This window comes from Phascolarctos cinereus, unplaced genomic scaffold, assembly GCF_003287225.1.
Source record: "Phascolarctos cinereus isolate Bilbo 61053 unplaced genomic scaffold, phaCin_HiC Scaffold_2;HRSCAF=192, whole genome shotgun sequence".
NCBI classification, from domain to species: Eukaryota; Metazoa; Chordata; class Mammalia; order Diprotodontia; family Phascolarctidae; genus Phascolarctos; species Phascolarctos cinereus.
In genome coordinates this window covers 247,564,881-247,589,589 of record NW_027555625.1, presented here as the reverse complement: position 1 = coordinate 247,589,589, position 24,709 = coordinate 247,564,881, and the positions used below count along the sequence as shown (strand labels likewise).

Sequence of the window (24,709 nt, the reverse complement as noted above, 5' to 3'; positions counted from 1 at the left end):
TAAAACATTAAATTTAAAGTAGACACTCCATGTCTAAGCCTTCACCACTGCCCAAGAAACCAACCATTTTACTTTTTAAAATGGCTTTCCTGGAACAGCATTTCTTCAGGCATCCTTAGAACATTCCTGAAGATATTCTCATGGTATTTCTTATAGTTTAATATATTTCTGGCCAGGGACATGATTTTTAAAATCCTCTCTCAATAAGAATGTCAGCTGATAATTGTTCAGGTACTGTGAATACACCCACAGTTGCAGTCATTAAAAAGCTAAACCACATAATTACTAACTTAACCAGAATTAGAATTTCCAGTCGTTAACCAGAAGTGTTTTGCGGAGAGGAAGGAGAGTTTAAACATAAGATTTTAAAAACCTGCCTACCAAAGGATGTAATTTACAAAATGAATGCTCACGAGCCAAGAAAAGAAAGCATATTTTTAGCTATAAAAGAGGAACTTGTAGAGGAAAAAAGGCATTAGTAAATGGCTTAGCTTATTTATGTTACCTCCACATTAGAAAGATTGTTCAAGGTCTTACATGTAAAATAAAAGTGGAAAGACATTCTTTGATGAAAGTATAAACTAAGAATTAAATCACGATTTATCAGATGTGATTTCTTTTTCCCAAAATGTAACAATAATTTTATCAGTCTGTGAAATTTAGTTTAATGAAATAAGTTTGTAAAGTTAGACACCATTAGGTGTCGTGCTTTATTAAACATTCCAAGCTTCTGAGAATATTTCATCCCTTTAAAAAAGACTTATTCTCTACAATTTTTCATTATGCAGTAAATTAAATATACTCTTTATATTTTGCCTTTTAGTGACCAAAATGCTAATAAAAAACTTCATGAGTGGCATCAAATTCATATCTAAAATATAAACAATAAGTCAAAAGGAAAGAGGGTCTAGCCAGAGTCAAGAGGAATACTTGGAAAATGTGTCATGAGTACAAAAGTATGAACACACACCTTTCTCTGGGCCTTAGTTTCCTCATCTGTAAAACAAGTCTGTTGGATTTCTAAGGTCTTTTCCCAGTTCTAACAAAATATGATTGTGATCACATGCTGACCTCCACTATCCATAATGAAATGAAGCACTGGAGCATGTACAATGTATTCCTGTTAACCACTCAAGCTCTCTCAAAAGGTAATGAGATTTCAAGAGCAGCTGCTCAGCTCTTCTGTGCCAGCGAGTATCTAAATCAAATGAAAAATCAAGACAGTATTCAAACACTAGCTGTACACACAGAAAGGCTGTCAGCTGGACTATCTGCAGAGAAATTAAAGACTTGGTCAGAAAGCAGAGGAGAACTGGAAAATATGACATTTATTATTGCCTTCATACATGATAGTACACATTTATGTGCACAAAATGAGCACGTTTATGTTACCAAAAATAGCTAATCTACCCTCTCCCCAATTTAAAATTTCAATTAACCAGAAATTCTGTACTTCACTTCTAGAAGAAAGAAATGACAAGAAAATATGGTGATGTCAAGGATCTTTTCTTTCCTTAATCTCTCCCTCCCAGAGTCAACACAATGTCTCTCTCTCTCTCTCTCTCTCTCTCTCTCTCTCTCTCTCTCTCTCTCTCTCTCTATCTATCTATATCTATATATAGATATAGATATAGATATAGATGTAGATATAGATAGATAGATAGATAGCATATAGATATATAGTATATAGTATAATGCATATACTATAGTCTTGCTCTATAAAAATTGATTCTCAGAATAATGACCGTCTGGCACTATAATACTGTCAATTGCTAAATAATTATTTTTAAAACTGTTTTGTTCTGAATGTGTGCTTTTACTGTGTGAGGACCTCCTAATGCAGATCAGCAATTCACCTAAAACTTAAGAATTTTAGGTGCACTAAGATGTTAAATGACATATCTACGGTCACACAAGCAGTCCATTTCAGAAAACAGACTTCACCTCAGAGAATTCTGTCTATAGGGCTGCTCTCTACCCACTATGCCAAAATAATAAAAATTGTAGTAGAAATGATAACATTACTCATATACTAGTTTAAAATTTACATAACATTTTACTCAAAACAACCCTGTGGAGTAGGTAATATATTATCCCCATTTTATAAGAAAGGAAATTGAAGGACATGGAGATTTGAGAGAGTCAAAGGTCACAGTTGGTAAGGGTTGCAGCTGGAACCTGCACTACTTCAGAAAGTTGACTGATGCATTTTAATTCACTTATACGCCCAGTGCTTGAACATGTTTTAATGTTGTTTTCAATATTGTAATGAGAAGGTTGCATAGTGTAGTGGATAAAATGCCAAACTTGCAGTCAGGAAGGCCTGGATTCAAATCCTGCCTTAGACTCTTAGTAGCTGTGCTATCCAAAGCAAGTCACTTAATGTTGCAAAGCTTCAATTTTTGTCATCTATAAGAACAATACCTACCTCACAGTGTTGTTATGAGAATCAAATTAGACGATGAATGTAAAGATTTTTTTCATTTGCTAAAGGAATTTCAATCACTAGATATCAGTGATGTGTACCATTTATTTGTTCTTTTGTTCTTACCTGATTAATTCATATGTTTCCCCCAGTAGTGGATTAAATGGTTTACCAGTCCTCTCCCATTGAGAAGCCACAGCCGAAACTGCAAAAGCAGCTACAGCCTGTAAGTAACCCATAGGATTAAATGAGGCTATTTTCTAGTAAGTAAAACATATAGTATTGGGGGACAATCATATAATTAATTTCATTCTTTCCTCTTACAGTGATTTCTCAGTTTTCTAATTACAGGTTTTTTTTAGACTATAACCCTAATGGGAGAAGGAAGCAGTAAACTGAGCTTTCTCCTCTGCTTCTAATTAAAAAAAAAAACAAAAAAACACATTCCTTCAAAAGAATCATCAGATCAAATTCTGATAGAGAAATCAGAAAAGGTCACAGTGCGTCATTTATCCAGCTCAAGTCAGAATAGGGAGGCAGACACAGAGGTCTGCAGACATTGAGGACGAGATCTGGCAGGAACAGGTGCCAACTGGAAGTTTTGGTGCTCCTTCCCAGTTTTGGATCACAGATCCAGGGTGGACCAAGACGGAGATCTGTGCCCTGGAGTTCCATTCCTGGTTGGGAAGGCCCTGGGCAGTGTACTGAGAAAGGAGGAAGTTCAGAAGCAAGCATCAGCAGTGTAGCTCACATCCCAAAAGCCATTCAGGGTCTCAGTTCCAACATCTAGCCCAATTTGAAGCCTGCAGAGGAATAACTAGGACAGAAATTCCACATCAAAAGGGAGACTACAATTCTGTCGCTCTGAACCAGCAGAGCTTTCCATTTGGTGGACAAGGGCTAAATCTAGTAGCAATGTCTTCCTGCTCAGACCCAAACCCAGGCCAGGAACTTACAGAGGTCAGATCAGGGGGTCAATGTTTAAACTGCCTTGGATCAAACCATTTTGGGAGTACTGAAAATTTGCAGGTCCTCAGTCTGTACCAGAGATCTGGAATATAACACTCAATGTGACAAGAAAGCAGCAACAGGACCAGCCTAGATCTTCCCTCCGTAAGTGTAGCAAAACCCAGTCGTTACATTAAGTCTGAAGTCAGGAGATAAGAAGAATGAGCAACTCCCCCCCCCAAAAAAAGAATCTAGTCATTAAAAACTCTTACAGTGATAGAGACACTTAAAACACAAAAATAAAAGAGAATGACTCTGAAGCATCTACAAGCAAAGCGTCACAGAAAAATATAGGTTAGGCACAAATTCAGTGAGTTCATGAAAAATATAAAGATTTTTTTAAGACTTATTTTAGGGGCCGATAGGTGGCACAGTGAATAGAGCACCAGCCCCGAAGTCAGGAGGACCTGAGTTCAAATCTGGTCTCAGACCAAACATTTGACACTTACTAGCTGTGTGACCCTGGGCAGGTCACTTAACGCCAACTGCCAAAAAAAAAACACTTTAAAAAATTTTTTTTGATTATTTTTTTCCCAATTACATGTAAAAACTTTTAACTTTCTTTTTTAATTTGAGTTCCAGTTTCTCTCCTTCCCTCTCTCCCTTTCCTCCTCTCTCACTAACAGAGTAAGCAATTTGATACAGATTATATTTGTGTAATCATGCAAAACATATTTCTACATTAGTCATGTTGTGAAAGGAAAACACAGCCAAAAAAAAAACCACCATAAAAAAAAAGGTGAAAAATAATATGCTTCAATCTGCATTCACAGACTCAATCAGTTCTTTCTCTGGAGGTGAATAGCATTTTTCATCATGAATCTTTTGGAATTGTCCTGGATCACTGTATTGCTGAGAATAGCTAAGTCACAACTGATTGTTGTATAACATTGCTGTTACTGTATACAATGTTTTCCTGGTTCTGCTCACTTAATTTTGCATCAGTTCATATAAGACTTTCCAGGTTTTTCTGAAACCACACTGCTTGTCATTTCTTATAGCACAAACAGTATTCCTTTATAATCATATACCACAACTTGTTCAACTATTCTCCAACTGATAGACATTTCCTAAATTTCCAATTCTTTGTGACCGCAAAGAGTTGCTATAAATATTTCCCCCTTTTCTGCATCTTTTTGGGATACAGATCTAGTAGTGGTATTGCTGGATCAAATCAAATCGTTCTCCAGAATGGCTATATCAGTTTACAACTCCAATATTGCTTTAGTGTCCCAATTTTTCCACATCCCCTCCAACATGTACCATTTCCCTTTTCTGTCTTATTAGCCAGTCTGATAGGTATGAGGTGGCACTTCAGAGTTGTTTTAATTTGCCTTTCTCTAACTAATAGTGAAAGAGAGCATTTTCTTCACATATGACTATAGACAGCTTTTGTTTCTTCATATGAAAACTGCCTATTCATATCCTTTGACCATTTATCAATTGGGGAATGACTTGTATTCTTATAAATTTGATTCAGTTCTCTATGTATCTGAGAAATGAAGATTTTTATCAGAGAAACTTGCTGTAAAAATTATTTCCCAGCTTTCTGCTTTCTTTCTTATCTTGGTTGCAACTGGTTTTGTTTGTGCAAAACCTTTTTAATTTAATATAATCAATATCATCCATTTTATATCTCATAATGTTCTCCATCTCTTGTTTGGTCACAAATTTTTCCCTTCTCCATTGATTTGACAGATAACTATTCCTTGCTCTCCTAATGTTTCTGGTATGACCCTTTATATCTAAATCATGTATCTATTTTTGCCTTATCTTGGCATATGGTATGAGACGTAAATCAATACCTAGTTTTTTGCTATACTATTTTCCAGTTTTCCCAACAGTTTTTGTCAGTGAGTTCCTGTTCCAAAAGGTTGGGTCTTTGCACTTGTCAAACACTAGATTACTATGGTAATTTAATATTGCGTATTGTGTACCTAATCTATCCCACTGATCACCACTCTGTTTCTTAGTCAGCACCAGATTGTTTTGATGTATACCACTTTATAATTCAGTTTGAGATCTGGTACAGCTAGGCTACCTTCCCTCACATTTTTTTTATTAATTCCCTTGACATTCTTGACTTTTTGTTCTTCTATACGAATTTATTTTTTCTGGCTCTATAAAATATTTTTGGCAGTTTGATAATGCATTTAATAAATAGATATTTAGGTAGAACTTTCATTTTAATTACATTGGCTCAGCCTACTCAAATGATATTTTTCCAGTTGTATACATCTGCCTTTATTTGTATAAAAAGTGTTTTGTAATTGTGTTCACACAGTTCTTGGGTTTGTCTTGGCAGGCAGACTCTCAAGTATTTTATGTTGTCTACAGTTATTTTAAAAGGAATTTCTCTTTCTCTCTCTTGCAATATATATATATATATATATATATATATATATAAATGCTGGTGATTTATGTGTATTTATTTTATATCTTGCAACTTTGCTAAAGTATTGTTTTCAACTAATTTTTAAGTGGATTCTCTAAGTATACCATCATGTCATCTGCAAAGAGTGATAATTGTTTCCTCACTGCCTAGTCCAATTCCTTCTATTCTTTTTTCTTCTCTTATTGTTATAGCTAACATTTCTAGTAAAGTAATGAACAATAGTGGTGATAATGAGCATCCCTGTTTCACCTCAATCTTACTGGGAAGAATTCTAGTTTATCCCCATTACAGAAAATGCTTGCTGATGGTTTTAGATAGATAATACTTATTTTAAAGAAAGCTCCATTTATTCCTGTTCTCTCTAGTGTTTTTAATAGGAATGGGTGTTGTATTTTGTCACAAGCTTTTCCTGCATCTATTGAGATATGATTTCTGCTGGTTTTGTTATTAATATGGTCAATTATGCTGATACTTTTCCTAATATTGAACCAGTCCTGCATTCCTGGTATAAATTTCACCTAGGCATTATGGATGATCCTTGTGATATATTGCTATGATAGCATTTTATTTAAAAATTTTGCATCAATATTCATTAGGGAAATCAGTCTATAATTTTCCTTCTGTTTTTGCTCTTTCTGTTTTAGGTATCAGCACTATATTTAGGTCATAAAAAGAATTCTTTGCCTATTTTTCTAAGTAGTTTACATAGTATTGGAATTAATTGTTCTTGAAATGTTTTGTGGAGTTCATTTGTGAATCAATCTGATCCTAGAGGATTTTTTTCTTAGGGAGTTCATTGATGGTTTGTTCAATTTCTTTTTCCGAGATGGGGTTATTTATTTCCATTTTTGTTAACCTAGGCAATTTATATTTTTGTAAATATTCATCTATTTCAATTAAATGATCAGATCTACTGGCATATAATTGGACAAAATAGCTCCTTTTTACTTTAATTTCCTCTTCATTGGTGGTGAATGCACCTTTCCATTTTTGATACTGGTAATTTGGTTTTCTTTCTTTAAAATAAAATTAAACAACTTTGTTAATCTCTCCTTTAGTTTTCAGGATCTCCAGAGTTTGGTGTTTAATTAGGGCTTTTTCATTTGTTCTTTTTCTAGTTTTTTTTTAGTTGTATGCCCAATTCATTCACCTGTTCTTTCTCTATTTTATTGATGTAAAGCATTTAGAGATGTAAATTTTTCCCTAAGTACTGCTTTGGTTGCATTCCATAAATTTTGCTATATTTGTCTCACTGTTATCATTCTCTTTAATAAAATTGTTTCTATGATTTGTTCTTTGATTCACTCATTCTTTAGGATTAGATTATTTAGTTTCCAATTAATTTTTAATGTATCTTTCTATAGCCCTTTACTAAATGTAATTTTTATTGTATTATGATCTGAAAAGGATTCATTTAATATTTTCATGACTTAATACATGGTCAGTTTTTGTGTAAGTGATATGTACTGCTGAGAAAAAGGTATATTCCTTTCAATTTTCTCCAAAGGCATATTATATCTAACTTATCTAAAATTCTATTCACTTCTTTAATTTCTTTCTTGTTTATTTTTTGGTTAGATTTATCTAGTTCTGAGGGGAAAGTTGAGGTCCCCCACTAGTATAATTTTACTGTCTATTTCCTCTTGTAGCTCATTTAACTTCTTTAAAAATTTGGATGCTATGCCATTCGGTGCATATGTTTAGTGTTGACACTACTTCATTGTCTATGGTACCTTTTAGCAAGATGTGGTTTCCTTCCGTATCTCTTTTAATTGGATCTATTTTTGCTTTTGCTTTTTCTGAGACCATGATTGCTACCCCTGCTTTTTTTACTTCAGCTGAAGCATAACAAATTCTGCTCTAGCCCCTTAATTTCATTCTGTGTGTGTGTCTCTCTGCTTCATGTGTTTCTTGTACTTTTGAAGGAATTGTTTTCATCAATTAATATTTGTATATCTTTTTCCACTTTTTTGTACTTCCTTTACTAATTGTTGACTCTTCTTTCATGATTCTCTTACATCACTCTCATTTCTTTTCCCAATTTTTCCTCTACCTCTCTTATTTAATTTCTAAAGTCCTTTTTGAGCTCCTCAGGGAGTTCTTTTGGGGCCTGAGACCAAGTCACATTTTTCTTTGAGGCTTTGCAAGTATGCATTTTGACACTGCTGCCCTCTCCTGAGTTTGTGTTTTGCTCTTTCCTGTCATTACAGTATGTTTCTATGTTCAAGTTCTTATTTTTTTTTTGGCTCATTTTTCCAGCCTATTTTGTGACCTTTAATTTTATATTAAAGTTGGACTCTATTCCTGGAGTAGAGGGGGCACTGTCCCAGGCTTCTTGTGTCAGGATCAAGGGGGACTTGCCACTGGCCTAATGCACTGGGGCTTGGGCCTCTACTTGCTTGCTGTACTGGGGGCATGAAGACTCTCTGCTTACTTGCTAGGGCATAGCCTGCTGCTGGCTTGCCCAAATGCTCTCCTTTTACACTAACTTCTAAGTTGTTTTGGGTTGGAAAACTATTTCACCCCATCCTTTTGTTGATTCTGCCACTCCAGAATTTGTTTTGAGACATTATCTTATAGTTGTGTAGAGGTGAATTTGGGAAAGCTCTGGTGAGTTCCTGACTTACTCCCAACAGTGTTTTTTTTTAAAGACTTAAAAATGTTTTTATAAATTAGAGTGCTTGAGGGGAAAAAATCGTAAAAGAAATTAGAACTATGGAAGAAGGAATTAGAAAGGGAATCAACAGCTTGGAGAAACAGTTATAAAACCTTGCACAAGAAACAAATTCCCTGAAAATTAGGATGGACCAAATTGAAGCCACTGTCGTCATGAGACAACAAGAAATATTACAATGAATTCCAAAGACTAAAAAATACCATAGAAGAAAATGTGAGGTATTTCATAGTAAAGACAAATAACTGGCACAACAGATTAAGGAGAAAAAAAAATAACAATCATTTGACCATCTGAATGATCAAAAAAAAAAGATCCTAGATATAATATTTCCAGAAATTGTAAAAGAAAACTGTCCAGATCTCTTAGAACCAACCTAAAGGCAAAGCAGAAAAAGAAAGAATCCATCAGTCATCTCCTCAAAGAAACCTCCAAATAAAAACTCCCAGGAACATCATGACCAGAATCCAGAAGTTTCCTGGTCAAAGAAAACTACAAGAAGCAAGAAAGAAAGAATTCAAGTACCAAGAAATCACAGTCAGGATCACATATGCTTTACAAGCCACCACTATAAAAAAGGAAATGGCAAACCACTTCAGTGCCTTTGCCAAGAAAACCCCATGGACAGTATTGGTGTACTATGGCACACAGGGTCATGAAGAGTTGGACATGACTGAATGACCGAACAACAACAACAACTATATACAAGGAGAACTTGAAATACAGTATTCCAGAAATTAAAGGATACAAATTTACAGCCAAGAATAACTTACCCAGAAAACTGAGTATAATGCTACAGAAGAGAAAAATGGATCACAAATGAAATGGAAGACTTCCAAGCATTCCTGATGAAAGACCAGAACGGCAAAGAAACTTTGAAGTACAAACACAGGAGTTAACAGAAACATAAAAAAGTAAAAATAAATGAACAATGGATGAATAGAGCCTAAACAAGGATAAATTGCTTTCATTCAAATTTGGGAGCTGATACAGGCATCCCCTCTGAACCCTATAATCATCAAGGGTCACAGAGGCAGTCTAATTAGATAAGATTTTGGAGTGATTTTGTTATGTTTTGATGATCTTTAGAGAATGAAAAGAAAGAAGAAGCAGAATACACTAGGGATATCCCCAGGAATGTTAGGGGAAATTATCATGCATAATCAAGGTATATAAATAAACAGCTATATAAACAAGGAAGAGGGGATGGGGGAGCACCTGACACTTGAACCTTACTACCATCTGTCAAAGGAGGGAAGGATATATACACACACAGCTGGTAGAGAAATATATATTTTACTCAACAGGTTAAAAGGAGGGAAAGAGGTGGGGGAAGGGAAAATTAAAGGAGGGTAGATTAAGGGAGAGATTAGTCCTAAGCAAAACAAACTGAGGATATGCAAAAAAATTTACAGCCCTTTGTGAGGTGACAAAGAATGGAAATCTGAGAGAATGCTCATAAACTGGGGAATGGATGAACAAATCACAGTATGTAAATGTGATAGGATACTATTGTGCAGTAAATGAGAAAGCAGTGGTTTCAGAGAAACCTGGGAGGACTTATATGAACTAATGCAGAATGAAGTGAACAGAATAAGGAGAATAATTAATACACTGACAATAATTTGGCAAAAATAAACAACTCTGAAAGAATTAAGATCTTTGATCAGCATATTCTAAAGGACTAAAGATGAAACATACTACTCACCTTCTGAGAGAAGTGAAGGATTAAGAACACATAATGAGATTTTTTTTAGACATGGCTAGTGTGGAAATTTGTTTTGCCTGATTATTCATGTTTATAACATTGGTTTTGTTTTTCTTTTGTTCTCAAATTGGAGAAGGGAAGGCAGGGTGGGGAAGTAAAGGTGGATTTTTGCTGATTGAAAAAAAAATAAAATTTTTAAAATTTACAAAACTTCCAAGAGAAATTCCACCTCATCATGCAATTACTTCTTCCTCCAAAAAATTATCAAGTTAAGAGCTATTATTTCATATCTCTTCATAAAGGAGACTATGCTCCTGAGAAATATCATTATTAACAGAAATACCTTTTGGGGCAGCTAGCTGGTGCAGTGGATAGAGCTCTGGCCTTGGAGTCAGGAGGGCCTGAGTTCAAATCTGGCCTCAGACACTTGACACTTACTAGCTATGTGACCCTAGGCAAGCCACTTAACCCCAATTGCCTCACCAAAAAGAAAAAAAAAGAGGAAAGAAATGCACTACAATACATGTCATGGTCCTGAGGGAAATTTAGGAATAGACATAGTCAAATGATAAAACAGAGAAAGAATGCAGTATGTCTCTATAGAGTACCCACATGAAATCACAGATTTCAAAATACTAAAATAATAAAAATAAATGCTTTACATTTGTATAATACTCTACAATTTACACAGCGCTTTCAAATACATTACATTATTTGATCTAATTCCCATTCTCCTGACTCTTGATAGGACTGCATCTAAATCCCAAGAGTTAGTAAGCTACTCTTTCCTTTATTTATAATATCCCAACAAGGAAATTCTTGGATTCTTGCCCTGACCTAAGAATTGTAATAACTACATTGGCTTCTTTAAAAATTAAAATTTCTACATATAACAAAGCCCAGTATTTTAACAATTAAAAGGGTTAATAGCGGAAACAGATTGAGGTTGCCTACCTTCATTCTTTCCAAGGGATCTGTTTGAGAAGAAGCTTTATGAATGAGGTATATATGTTCCATGTATTCAGTAATTCGCTGGAGGAAACTCAATGGCTCATTGAAGGCAATAGGCATTGTGATTTTTGACAATTCCTAGATTAACAAAATAATGAATTTATTGGAATTTACTGAATAGGGGAGTGACATGGGAAAATCTATGCTAAATTTAGGAAAATCACTTCGGCAGCTAAATAGAGGCTGGATTGGAATTCGGAAAGCCTTAAGGCAGAAGACCAAGTAGAAGCGTAAAGCAATAGTCCATGAGAAAGGTGATAAGAGTCAATTTTGTTGAGTGGAAAGATGTTGTGAAGGTAGAAATAAGGCTGGCTAGATACATAGGCATGTAAACCCTTTCATAGCATGTTTCCAACCTGTCTTTCCAGACTGATTTCATATAACTAGCCATCTAGGCGACTGTTGCCTATAGCTAGGATGCTCTCCCTCTTGGAATCTCAAGCTCCCTTCAAGACTCAGCGTAACTACTACTTTCTAAAAGTTTTTACTGCTCATTATCAGTTATTACTGTTCCTCTTGCCATCTGTTCCCCCATCCCCACTCCATTCAGAACTAACTTTTGCCTTTTTATAATCTCTTCTTGACCTCATTTGCATACATATATGCACATTTGTATTATATATACATACATGTAACATACTTTATAGTATGTATGTACATGTGTAAGTATATGTGTATTATATGTCTGCATATATACAAATATGTGTTATGAACACATAGGCTGTCCCAGAAATCTTACTACAGTTTTAAGTTTTAAAGCTTAAAAACTGCACTAGGGCTTTTGGGACACTAAATAGATAGATAGACAGACAGACGAGACAGATGGATGTATATGTGTATATATATACTTTTTTCCTTTCAAGTTAGTATAAGTGTTAAATTCATATGAGTTCAAAATTAAAAGGTTTTTAACCTTCATGTTTCAAAATAAGGCAATTCAAACTTACCAAGCCAATGCATTTTTTTAATATACTCCACACACTGAAATCATTTCTAGTAAACATTGGGGCAGGCAAAGATGTCCTTCAAAGAAAACAAGATTGCAGCAATATTAATAATAAGCATTTACTAATAAAATAGATTTACTGATGGCTATTTTCTATGACATGATAATTTTTCTTTAGATTTTCATATCTAATTTCTGTAATTCTCTATTCATTCAATTTTGAGAGGTTCAGTTTCTAATTAACTGCTCAAAGATTTCTATGTTATTATATTAATTTTATATTATAAAATATTTATTATTACGACAGAGTAATGCAACAATTTGAATTATCCAGGAATGAGATTATTAGTGGAACAAAGGAAGACAACAAACACACACACTAAACAGGGAAACAAAGAAGCACTTGTTGATGTGATCAGGTTTTTGGAATCACCTCTAACCCACACTGTTGGACTTGTCCTTCTCAGATATCTTTAGGCTAAAAGCAGTTTTGGCATTCAATTAATTTAAATTCTGTATTTAAAATGAACCTAAAGAATCTACTCTGAGAAACAACTTATGACTTGGCAGTACACAACATAGTACAAAAACTGTGCTTGAAATTAATTCAAAAACAGTAATTAAGTACCTACCATGTTGAAGGGCACTGTACTAAAAGTGGTATTAAAGCCAAAAAGATAAAAAGGGACCTAGTCCCTGACATCAAGGGGTTGGTAACTACTAAGGAAAATATGACACATACACAAATAAGTATAATCCAAGGTAGAATAGAAGAGGGATAAAGGAGAGATCTAGACAAAGCATTCCAGAAAAAATTTGGGAGTAAAACTGTCAGTTTAGTAAAGGCCGTCAAGGAAGGCTTCAAGGAGGTAGCACTTGCACCAAGTTTTAAAGAGAAAAAATTTTTTTCCTCATTTTACAAATGAGGAAACTGAGGGCCAGAGAGGTTAAGTAACTTGCCTAAGGTCATGCCAGTAGCAAGGGGGAAACCTAGGATTTTAACAGGTGGAAGTAGGTAGAGTATTTCAAGCTGGGTGTTCCTCCAAATCACATAAATAGGTAACCTACAGGTTTCTGAACTGGGCCTCTCCAACCCCTACCTTCCCTAACACTGTAGAGGGTGCCACCATCCTCCCAATCCCTCAGGCTCACAACCTAAGAGTCATCCTGGATTCCTCACTCTCACTTCCTATATCCAAAGCTGTTGCCAAGGCATGTCGATTTCAGCTTTGCAACATCTCTCAAATAGGCTCCATTTTCTCCTCTGACACTGCCACCACTCTAGTGCAAACGGTTATCACCTCACACTTGAACTACTGCAATAGCCTGCTGGTGGATCTGCATATTTCAAGTCTCTCCCCACTTCAATCTATCCCACATGCAACCACGATAGTGATTTTCTTAAAGTGTAGGTCCAATCATGTCATTCCACCCCACCCCTATTAAATAAACTCCAGTGGCTCCTTATGTTCAGGATCAAGTACAAAATGTTCTGTTCAGCATTCAAAGACCTTCATAAAGAGGTAGAGCCAAGATGGTGAAGAAAAAACAGTGATTTGCCTGAGCTCCCCCTAAAACCCTTCTGAACACCTTTAAATAATGCCATAAAATAATTCCTAGAGCAGCAGAACCCACAAAAGGACAGACTGTACTTACTAGCTGTGTGACCCTGGGCAAGTCACTTAACCTCAATCGCCTCACCAAAAAGAAAAAAAAAAAGGACAGGGTGAAATAATTTTCCAACCAAAGACAACTTAGAAGGTCAGGAGGAAAGGTCTGTTGTACCATTGTGAGAGTGATGCACAGTATAACGCAGGTTGCACCAGCATAGACTTAGCCCCAGCAAACCAGGAGCAGGCCTTGTGAGCTACTGAATCTACAGAGACAACAGCTGCTTCCAGAATTCTCAGCCCACAACACAGATGGTAATAGGGTCAAACAACTCCACAAAAGGAGATTACAGGAGTCTCTTTGCTGGCACCGGAGGAAGGACTCTGTTGCTTTGCCTATACTCAGATCTAGGTCACAGTGGTGGGGGGCAGTCTCAGGGCAAAGAAGAGCAGTAACACATCAGAGCTTGCAGGCCACAATGCTGTGGGGACCTTTGTCACAGTTCCAGGGCAGAAAAGAGTGCTTGTGGCTGCTAACAGATTGGACCACAGGCCAGGAGTAGAGTAAACATCTCTCCTTAGATCATACCGCCTTGGAAGAACTGAAAACTCACAGATCTCTAGAAATATCTCTGAAAATAGTTGCACAAAAATCCTGAAACGTGTGATACTGCACCCTCTATCATAAAAGCAGAGCTCCGCTTTAACAAAGAGTAAAAAAGTTAAGAAATACACTGACCATAACAGGTTACTATGGTGACAAGGAAGATCAAAACACATACTCGGAAGAAGATAAAGTCAAAGTCAAAGTTCATACATCCAAAGCCTACAAAAAATACGAACTGGTCCCAAGACATGGAAGAGTTCAAAAGTGATTTTGAAAATCAAGTAAGAGAGGTAGAGGAAAAACTGTGAAAAGAAATGAGAGTGATGCAAGAAAATCATGGAAAAAAAAGAGTTAACAGCTTGGTAAAGGAGTCACAAAAAATACTGAAGACAGTAACACCTTAAAAAACTGACTAGGCCAAACAGTAAAAAAGGTACAAAAAAAACCCCGAGAAAAATGTCTTGAAAATCAGAATTGGCCAAATGGAAAAAGAGGCAAAAAAATTCACTGAAGAAAAAACTCCTTAAAAAGTAGAACTGGCTAAATGGAAAAGGGGGTACAAAAGCTCACTGAAGAAAATAATTCCTTAAAAATAAGAATTGAGTAAATGGAAACTAATGACTTTATGAGACATCAAGAAATTATAAAACAAAATCAAAAAAATGAAAAAATAGAAGACAATGTGAAATATCTCATTGGAAAAATAACTGACCTGGAAAATGGATCCAGGAGAGATAATTTACAAATTATTGGACTACCTGAAAACTATGATCAAAAAAAGAGTCTAGATATGATCTTTCAGGAAATTATCATGTAAAACAGGCCTGATATTCTAGAGAGTAAAAGAGAAATTGAAAGAATCCACTGATCTCCTCCTGAAAGAAATCTCAAAATGAAAACTGCCAGGAATATTATAGCCAAATTCCAGAACTCCTGAGTCAAAGAAAAAATATTGCAAGCAGAAATAAACAAATCAAGCATCATGGAGCCACAGTCAGGATAACACAACATTTAGCAGCTTCTACAATAAATGATCAATGGGCTTGGAATATGATATTCCAGAGGGCAAAGGAGCTAGGATCACTTACCCAGCAAAACCAAGTATAATCCTTCAGGAAAAAAAATGGCTATTCAATAAGAAAGAAGACTTTCAAGCATTCTTGATGAAAAGACCAGAGCTGAATAGAGAATTTAACTTTCAAATGAAAGATTCAAGAGAAGCATAAAAAAGGTATACAGGAAAGGGAAATCATAAGAGCAGGCCTGCACAATATGAATATTGCATGAGGATTTCAGATGGCCCACAAAAAATGTAGAGAATGTAACTACGTCTCAGGTCATCCTCAGGCCCCAAAGCTGTTCTTCAGACAGAGCTAATAGCACTGGCCCTTTATGAAGAAGTGATTCAGAGGCTTAATACTCTTGGGCAGGCCTGCAGAACATACTGCCCATGGGCCACTTTGGCAGGCTGCAAGCAACCCACAGGCCATATGTTGTGCAGGCCTGCATAAGGGACTTAATAAATTTAAATTGTTTACATTCCTACAGGGGAAGATTATATTTGTAACTCATAAGGTCTTTCTCATTATTAGGGTAGTTATAAGTATATATAGACAAAGGGCACAGGCGTGAGCTGAATAAGAAGGGATAATATCTAAAAAATAAAATTAAGAGATAAGAAAGTAATGTACTGGGAGAAAGAGAAAGGGAGGGATAGAATGCAGTAAATTGTCTCACATAAAAGAGGCAAGAAAAAGCTTTTACAGTGGAGCTGAAGGGGGGGAGGTAAGAGGGAATACTCTCATCAAAATTGGCTCAAAGAGGGAATAACATAAACTCAATTAGGTAAAGAAATTTATCTTACTTACCCTACAGGAAAGTAGGAGGAAAAAGGGATAAGAAAAGGGCGGGGGGAGTCATAGAAGGGAGGTAGATTCGAGGAGGGATTAGTCAAAAGCAAAACACTTGAGGACACGGTTGAAAGGAGAGAGAGAGAGAGAATAGAATAAACGGGGTGGGGGGTGGTAATAGGATGGAGGGAAATACAGTTAGCAATAATAACTGTAAAACAAATTTTGAAGCAAGTTTCTCTGATAAAGGCTTCATTTCTCAAACATAGAGAAATGAATCAAATTTATAAAAACAAGTCATTCCCCAATTGATAAATGATCAAAAGATTAAAAGAAGACGAAGAAGATAAACCAGAAAGAGACTAAGAAGAAGCTGTCAGAACAACAGAAAAAACTAAGTAGATAGAGTATCATGGAAGTTAAGGGAAGAAAGACAGTCCACAAAAAGTAGTGATAATTTCCTTTGAAGTAACAGAGGCAACAGAGTGGTAAAATCAGAAGCTGATTTCGAGGGACTAGTTTTTTATTTTATCTTTGATCCTGAGCAAGTAATATAATCTCTGTCTCAGTTTCTTCATCTGTAGAATAGGGATAATAATATCTCCTACCTCCCAAAGGTTGTTGTAATGATCAAATTAAACAACATTTGTAAAGTGCTTTGCAAACCTTAAAGTACTACATATGCATGTTAGATGTCATTATTATTATTATTATTATTATTATTATTATTAATCTTATGATTCTGTGACCCATTGGAATTAGGTCAAAGCAGATCTGATTTCAAATTTCTAGCTGGACTAGTTGGATGGCAATGTAAAGAGAGAAAAAAGTTTTATGAGGTTTGAATGTACACTATTTAGTGTTTTAGCAATGTCTCAAAAAGGAGGTGTCAAACTTGTAACCCACAGAACTCTTGAGTACACTGGAACCATATTAAAATGTAATTGAGGGGCAGCTAGGTGGTGCAGTGGATAGAGCACTGGCCCTGGATTCAGGAGGACCTGAGTTCAAATCCAGGCTCAGACACATAACACTTACTAGCTGTGTGACCCTGGGCAAGTCACTTAACCCCATTGCCTAACCAAATTTTAAAAAAAATGTCATTGAGAAATGTTTAACAATAGAATTGTTGCTGTTATTCAGTTGTTCAGTCACATGTGATTCTTCATGCCAGACCCTTCTATTCTCTACTACCTCTCAACGTCTTTCTGAGTCCATGTTCATCATTTCCATGACTATCTATTATCCCTTTCATCCTCTACTGTCTGCTTTTCCTTTTGCCTTCAATCTTTCCCAGCATCAGGATCTTTTCTAATGAGTCCTGTCTTTTCATTATGTGGCCATAGTATTTAAGCTCTAACTCTATTATTTAACCTTCCAGTGAATAGCCTGAATTAATTTCTTTAAACATTGACTGATTTGATCTCCTTGCTGTGTAAGGGATTCTCAAAAGTCTTCTTCAGCACCACAATTTGAAAGCATGGAGATTCTGCAGCGCTCAGCTTTCCTTATACTCCAAATCTTAACAGTCACACAAACACTGCTGCTGGAAAAACCATAGTTTTGACTATATGGACGTTTGTCAGCAAAGTGATATCTCTGCTTTTTAGGGAGTAGTCAAGATTTACCACAACTTTCCTTCCAAGGAGGAAGTATCTTTTAATTCCATGGCTGCAGTTGCTATCTGCAGTGATCACTGAGCCCAAGAATATAAAAACTTCCATTTCTTCTCCCTCTATTTGCCAGGAAGTGATGAGACCAGTTGCCAAGATCTTAATTTTTTTGATGTTAAGCTTCAAGCCAGCTTTGACACTCTCCTCTTTCATCCTCATCAAGAGGCTTCTTAATTCCTCTTCACTTTCTGCCATCAGAATGGTACTGTCTGCATATCTGAGACTGTTGATATTTCTCCCAGCAACCTTAATTCATCCAGCCTGTCACTTCACATGATGTATTCTGCATGTAAGTTAAAAAAATAAGGTGACAAAACACATTCTTGTTGTATTCCTTTCCCAATCTTAAACCAATCAGTTGTTCCATGTTCGATTCTGTTGCTTCTTAGTCTCTATACAGGTTCTTCAGGAAACAGGTGAGATGATCTAGTACTCCCATTTCTTTAAGGACTTGCCACATTTTATCCATCTTGGGTAACCCCACAGAACAGCATAGCTCATAGTTTCACTGAGCTGTGCAAGTCTCTCCACTAGGACAAGGCAATGATGGGGGTGGGGGTGTTAATATAAACAAACATGGCAATATAGACAAGTCAATATGAAGATTGCAAGGATCCATTTCTATTTGAGTTTGACACCACTTCTAAAATATGGCCAAAAAAAATGGCAAAAAGTATGCTATTACCTGTGTTTCTTGATTCCATTCTCTTGTGGAGGCCTCTCTCCATTTTTTTCAGTCCTATTACTTTTGCTCGTGTCCAAGTCAATCATTCCTGTGACTTTCTGATTTGCCTCTGAAAACTCCCCAGATGAATTGTCAGAATCAAAGCCTACACAAAACAAACAGAAGACAATAATAACTCTTTCAGGATTCTGGTCACTATGGAGTAAATCTACTTATCTTTTGATAAGAACAACAAAGTTTTTGATATCACTTTAAGGAAAAATATTTAATTGACAAATACCAGTGAGATTAAAATCATTTTCCATGAATATGAGTCATAGTAGAGAACACCCAACAATCAGATCATCCTCATAAAATCATAGACGTAGAGCTGGAAGGGACTTTAAAGACCATCTAGTCCAATTTCCTCATTTTTACAGTTGAGGAAACTGAAGCCCAGGGAGATGAAATAACTTGCTTAAGGTCACAAAGGTAGTAGACAACAAAGTGGTTTTTGAACCCAGGTGCTCTCATGATTTTTAGGTTACATGATAGTTTATTTTTCCCAGATTCGGAGGTTAAAACTGTAACTGTCATCAACTCATCAGTTATATATTTCTGGTAGGAATCTTTAAGATTGAAAAACCAATTCTAATACTCCTTTGTGATATGGAGGTACTGTCAGCAGAATACAAGCTCCAGTAGGCTCTACACCAAATAGGAAAAGGTTTGAGTACAGTCCCAGCAATGGATTGTGTCTGCTAAGGATAAGCCTAACTAAGTTCTGAGAGTCTCATCACCAGAACCACAATTACCCGGTTTTGTAATTTTAAAGTATATGAATTAATATTTTGGCTTTGATGACCCATGCAATTGATAAAAATGTAAAACATAATGGTTCCCTTCTGCTGTGACATCAAAAGTAGCAGAGAAGGGGAAGGAGAGTGCCAAGAGTTACAGAGTTTGGGAGCCATCTAAAAAGATTTAATTGTTTTAACATACCTTCTTTATCTAGTGACCAACAAGTTGACACCACTGGAGGGCCTAAATAACATACATATTGGCATTATAGCCCAAGCACTATGTTAATGGTCCAGAGGAAAGCCTCCCCAAAATTAGATGGATCTTCCATAGAAAATTTAATAAAAAGACATGGATTAGAGTCATATAAGATGAGAAGGCAATGGATGATTTTTAACCAGTGAATAGAATATCTGCACTGACAACATCAAAGAGCCATTGAAACAAGTGCTTTTATTCCATTGGGCCAACTAAGAGGAGTGGGAAACAGCTCTATGGTAGGCAGAAATATCATTAAAATGCAACAGGATCTAACAGTTGCATATCTTGTTATCTATTTCCATTGAAGATATTAACAAATTATAGCCATTTCTAAGAAATAAGAATATTACACTATCAAAAGAATAAAAGAGAAACTAAAAATTGTAATTTGTGATTTAGAATTAAATTAATGATTTAGACTTAAAGAGTAATTTGTAAACAAATTCTCAAAGATTATTTATTTAGAAGACCATATGCTTTATATTTAACTATCTACTCATCCAAATGAGAACTACCATTACATTCAGGCATTGCTCTGCAACCATTCTCCATCATAAGTGATTTCTCCATGAAGAAACTGGAAGTTAAAGAAAAAAATGAAAATATTTGTTTTCTTTTTCAAAAAAATCTATATAGCAGTTTCTATAAAATACTAGTGATACACCTGAAAATCAAATGAAATGAAGGGAAGTACTACCATTTTTCACATAATCCAAGCAAAGAAAATATATCTGTATATCTTCTGTTAAAAGGTAAGGACTTAAGGGGCAGCGAAGGTGGCACAGTAGATGGAGCCTTGGAGTCAGGAGGACAGGAGTTTAAATCCAGCCTCAGACCAAACACTTGCCACTTATTAGCTGTGTGACCCTGGGCAAGTCACTCAACCCCAATTGCCTTCAAAAAAAAAAATAGGAGGGGGCAGCTAGGTGGCACAGTGGATAGAGCACTGGTCTTGGAGTCAGGAGGACCTGAGTTCAAATCTGACCTCAGACCAAACACCTGACACTTACTAGCTGTGTGACCCTGGGCCAGTCACTTAACCCCATTGCCCAGGGAAAAAAATAAAAAGGAGATAAAAGGTAAGGACTTAACTAGAATAAAAAATTTTTTAAACTGGAAAGGGCCTTAGAAATCTCATAGTTTAACGCTTTTTAGATATGAGAAAACTGAAGCTCAGACAGATGGAGTTACTGGCCCAAGGTTACACAGCTAGTTAAGTGTTAGAGCCATGGAGCTCAGTTTCCTTATCTGTAAAATTGGAGGTTAGACAAGACAGCTTCTAATGTTTCTAGACCTATCATCCTTTAAAGATCAGTAGATAGGTTCCCTGAAAAGGTTTCCTAATGATGAGGTTAAGTAAATAAAATTGAACATCAGCAGAATTTTTAAAAATGTATCACTACCTGGATTTTCTTTAAATTATGTACCAATTTTCAACATCTATTTAGAAAAAAGGGACATGGACAAGAACTGAAGAGGATGAAAAGGAATAGATGGGTTGATGATACATACCATGAAGGGAGTACTTATACCAATTAAATCAGGGGTTCAAAGTACCAAAGCAAGCCAATATTCAAAGGAAGCATTAGTAAATAAATGTTCCTTTAAATAATCAATTATTTAAAAAATTATCAGATGACTGGATATGAACTATAATTGCTTTGGGGTGGTGATGACAATTTGTTTTCTCAAGTCTATACCAGAAGCTGCATCTCCTTATTGTTTTAACTAATCACATCAAACAAGTCTTCTATTTAAAAAAATCAATTTTTAATATTCTGCACTATTAAATTGATGAGACCTTTTCACTATCTTGTTTCAGGAGTATTAAAGTCTACATATGGTTTCTTGAACCTTGGGCTCTTTAAAAAACAAAAAAAATATATTTTTTCTAGCTTTTGATCCTCAGTTTTCTCATACACAAAATGGAATAATAGCATCGTTGTAAGGATTAAATAATACTGTAAGGATATCAACTGTGAAAGACTTAGCTTCTCTGATAAAGACAATGATCCAAGCCAATTCCAAAGGACCTATGATGAAACATGCTATCCACCTCCAGAGAGAGAACTGATGAACTCTGAATGCAGAGTGAAGCATACTTTTTTCTACTTTCTTTATTTTTGTTGTTTTATTTTGCTTATGTTTTCTTTCACAAGATAGCTAATATGGAAATGTTTTGTATGACTTCACATGTATAATCAATTATCAAACTGTTTGCCTTATCAAAAAGGGGGGAAGAGTAGGACAGAGAGTTGGAATTCAAAAATTTTAAAAATGAGTATTTAAAATGTTTTTATGTGTACCTGGGAAATATTTAACAAAATAAATAAAAATAAGTGAAGATTAAATGAGAAAAAGCATATTGTGGGTTTTATAAACTCTAAACACTATAGGATCATAAACCTCCAGCTGGAAGGGCCCTTGGGTTAACTAGTCCAAACCTTTCATTTTACAGATGAGGAAACTAAAGTCCAGTTCAAATTCTATCTATGCCACTATCTGTGTGACCCTGAACAAGTAATTCCATTGCCCTCAGTTTGGTTGGTTGGTGTCCTTCATTCTCAAAGAGGGCCAAAATGACACCATTATGTTAGAGTCAAGTTACAATGTGTCCAACTGAGGCTGATCAGATCCATACAAGTTTGGAATGCTCTACCACAAGTCGGGCACAAACAGTCCATGTGAACTTTTGGAATGGGTTCTCTAAATTTGTGCATCTCAAATTTCTTTTGAGCTATTTCAATTCCGCTTTGCACATAGAGCACAGCCCCTTCTCTGATGAGGGTACACCATGCTGGGCAGTCCTGTGTCAGTGTCTCCCATGTCACATAACCAATTCCAAAGTTCTTAAGAGAGTTGAGAGTGTCCTTGTATTGCTTCTTCTGACCACCATGTGAGCACTTGGCCTGTGTGAGTTCTCCATAAAATAGTCTTAGGCAAGCACACATTTGACATTTGAACAACATGACCTCAGTTTAATCATTTTTGTGAGATGACGGAGTTGTTCTACATGGTCTCTAAAGTTCTTTTCAACTCTAGAACTATGATCCCGCCATTCTAAGTGACTTGTTCCTGATCACAAAAGCAGTAAATGGATGAGTCTGAATTTGACCCAGGTTCTCTAAAACCAAATCCAGTGTTCTTTCCATTGCATCACAATAACTTGATAAAAGTGAGTAATTACAGAGATCCAGAGCTGAAAGGAAAACTTACTGAGGAAAGAAACAACTACTTTTTGGAGATAACTGGGAGGGAAGGAAAGTTCAGATGATATAATTTTATTTAGAAAATAAAATGGTCTACTAGATGTGAAGGTAAGGTCATATATTAATAGTACTTTATTCTAAGAGTATAACTACCTAATGATAATTATATGCAATGGGAGTTCAAAAGAGGACAACAACCTTGGACATGAGTAAGGAAATTAAAGAAACTGAAATAGCTGATCCCTTAGAAGCATACTTTAAAGACTAGAACCAGTGAAGAAATCTAGTCAAGAAACAATGAAAAATAGAGCTAGGGACTGGAACTGTAATTTCATTAGTACAGAGAACTCCCAAGTGAGGAAATCCCCTCTACCACAGCAGATAAACCACCTTCTCTGCAACTTACAGTTACAGAATTTCCTGCCCTAGAGCACTGAGAGTCACACAGCCAGTATGGCTCAGAGGCAGAACTTGAACCCAAATCTCTATCCACCACACCAAGCTGCCTCTCACCACAAAATTATGCCCAACAATTTAGTCTGTAGAATAACAATCATAATAGGCAACCTTAATAGCTTTTTAAAGTTTGTAAAATGCCTTAGATGCGTCCTCTCAGTAGAGCCTCACAACAACTGTATGAGGTAGGTGCTACAGATATTATTATTCCCTTTTTTACAGATAAGGAAACTGAAGATCAGTGAGGTTAAGTGGCTTATGGCCATAGTCACACAACTAGTCAAGTGTTAGAGGTGGGACTGGGATCAAAGTCCCTCCTGATTGCATATACAGTGCTCCTTCCGCTACACCATACTGCCTCCATATAATAGTATCCACTTAAAAAAAATTAAACCTAGCAAAACAGAAAGCTCAGAACTTTCTGACTTGGGTTTCTGACAGCACAAATCAATAAATTTCTATAACAAGTCTAATGAGTTAAAAAGAAAGAATAATACAACCCTAATACAGCGACTATAACAAGGCTACATAAAACTGTGTGACCCTGGGCAAGTCACTTAACCCCACTGCCTAGCAAAAAAAAAATCCACTGAGGGGGAGGAGCCAAGATGGCAGAGTAAAAGCAGTGACCTGCTTGAGCTCCAAACTCCAAACCCCTCCAAACACCCATGAAAAATGACTTTAAACAAATTCTAGAGCAACAGAACCCACAAAAAGACAGAGTGAAACAACTTTCCAGCCCAAGACAACCTAGATGGTTGATGAGAAAGGTCTGTTGTGCTGGGCTGGAAGAGTAGCACAGTTCAGCATAGGCTACACTAGCAAAGAAGGGGGCCCCCAGCAAACCCAGAGCAAGACTCAGGGGACTGAATCACAGGTAGCTGTGGTGGTTTCCAGACTTCTCAACCTACAAATACCGAATACAACTTAGAAGGTCAATGGGAAGGGTCTGTCAGACCTAGGTGAGAGAAAAGCATGGACTAGCCCCAGCCCTGGCACAGTCCCAGGACAGTGGCGGCAACAATTGATGCCGGAGCTCTTGGCCCACAAATGGTAGGAGGATCAAATTTATAAGAATACACATCATTCCCCAATATGAAGAGGCAGTCTTATGATGAAGAAATCAAAGCTCTCTTAGTCATATGAAAAAAATTAACTAAATCACTATTAAGAGAAATGCAAATTAAAAGAACATCTACCAAATTGGCTAATATGACAGAAAAGAAAAGTGACAACTGTTGGAGGGGATGTGAGAAAATTGGGACACTAAAGCACCATTGGTAGAGTTGTGAACTCATCTAACCATTCTGTAGAGCAATTTGGAACTATGCCCCAAGGCTATAAAACTGTGCATATCCTTTGACCCCGGCAATACCACTACTAGATCTGTATCCCAAAGAGACTGGAAAAA

General features: G+C 36.1%; 1 protein-coding gene across 14 annotated transcripts in view; it reads right to left on the bottom strand.

Moving 5' to 3' along the window:
* The window catches only part of OSBPL2 (oxysterol binding protein like 2), a 101,418-nt gene that overhangs the window by 31,910 nt on the left and 44,799 nt on the right, over window positions 1-24,709 (bottom strand). For 12 of the 14 annotated variants that reach the window (XM_020981520.2, XM_020981528.2, XM_020981511.2 and 9 more), the window contains 5 exons: window positions 20,149-20,210; window positions 18,593-18,737; window positions 12,169-12,244; window positions 11,165-11,299; window positions 2,552-2,649 (listed from right to left, as the gene is read on the bottom strand). In XM_020981520.2, coding sequence (XP_020837179.1) covers window positions 2,552-2,649; window positions 11,165-11,299; window positions 12,169-12,244; window positions 18,593-18,737; window positions 20,149-20,203 — 509 coding nt within the window. In that variant the 5' untranslated portion in view covers window positions 20,204-20,210. The remainder of the gene's footprint in view (window positions 1-2,551; window positions 2,650-11,164; window positions 11,300-12,168; window positions 12,245-18,592; window positions 18,738-20,148; window positions 20,211-24,709) is intronic. The other 2 variants (XM_020981526.2, XM_020981527.2) reach the window with 2 other exon arrangements.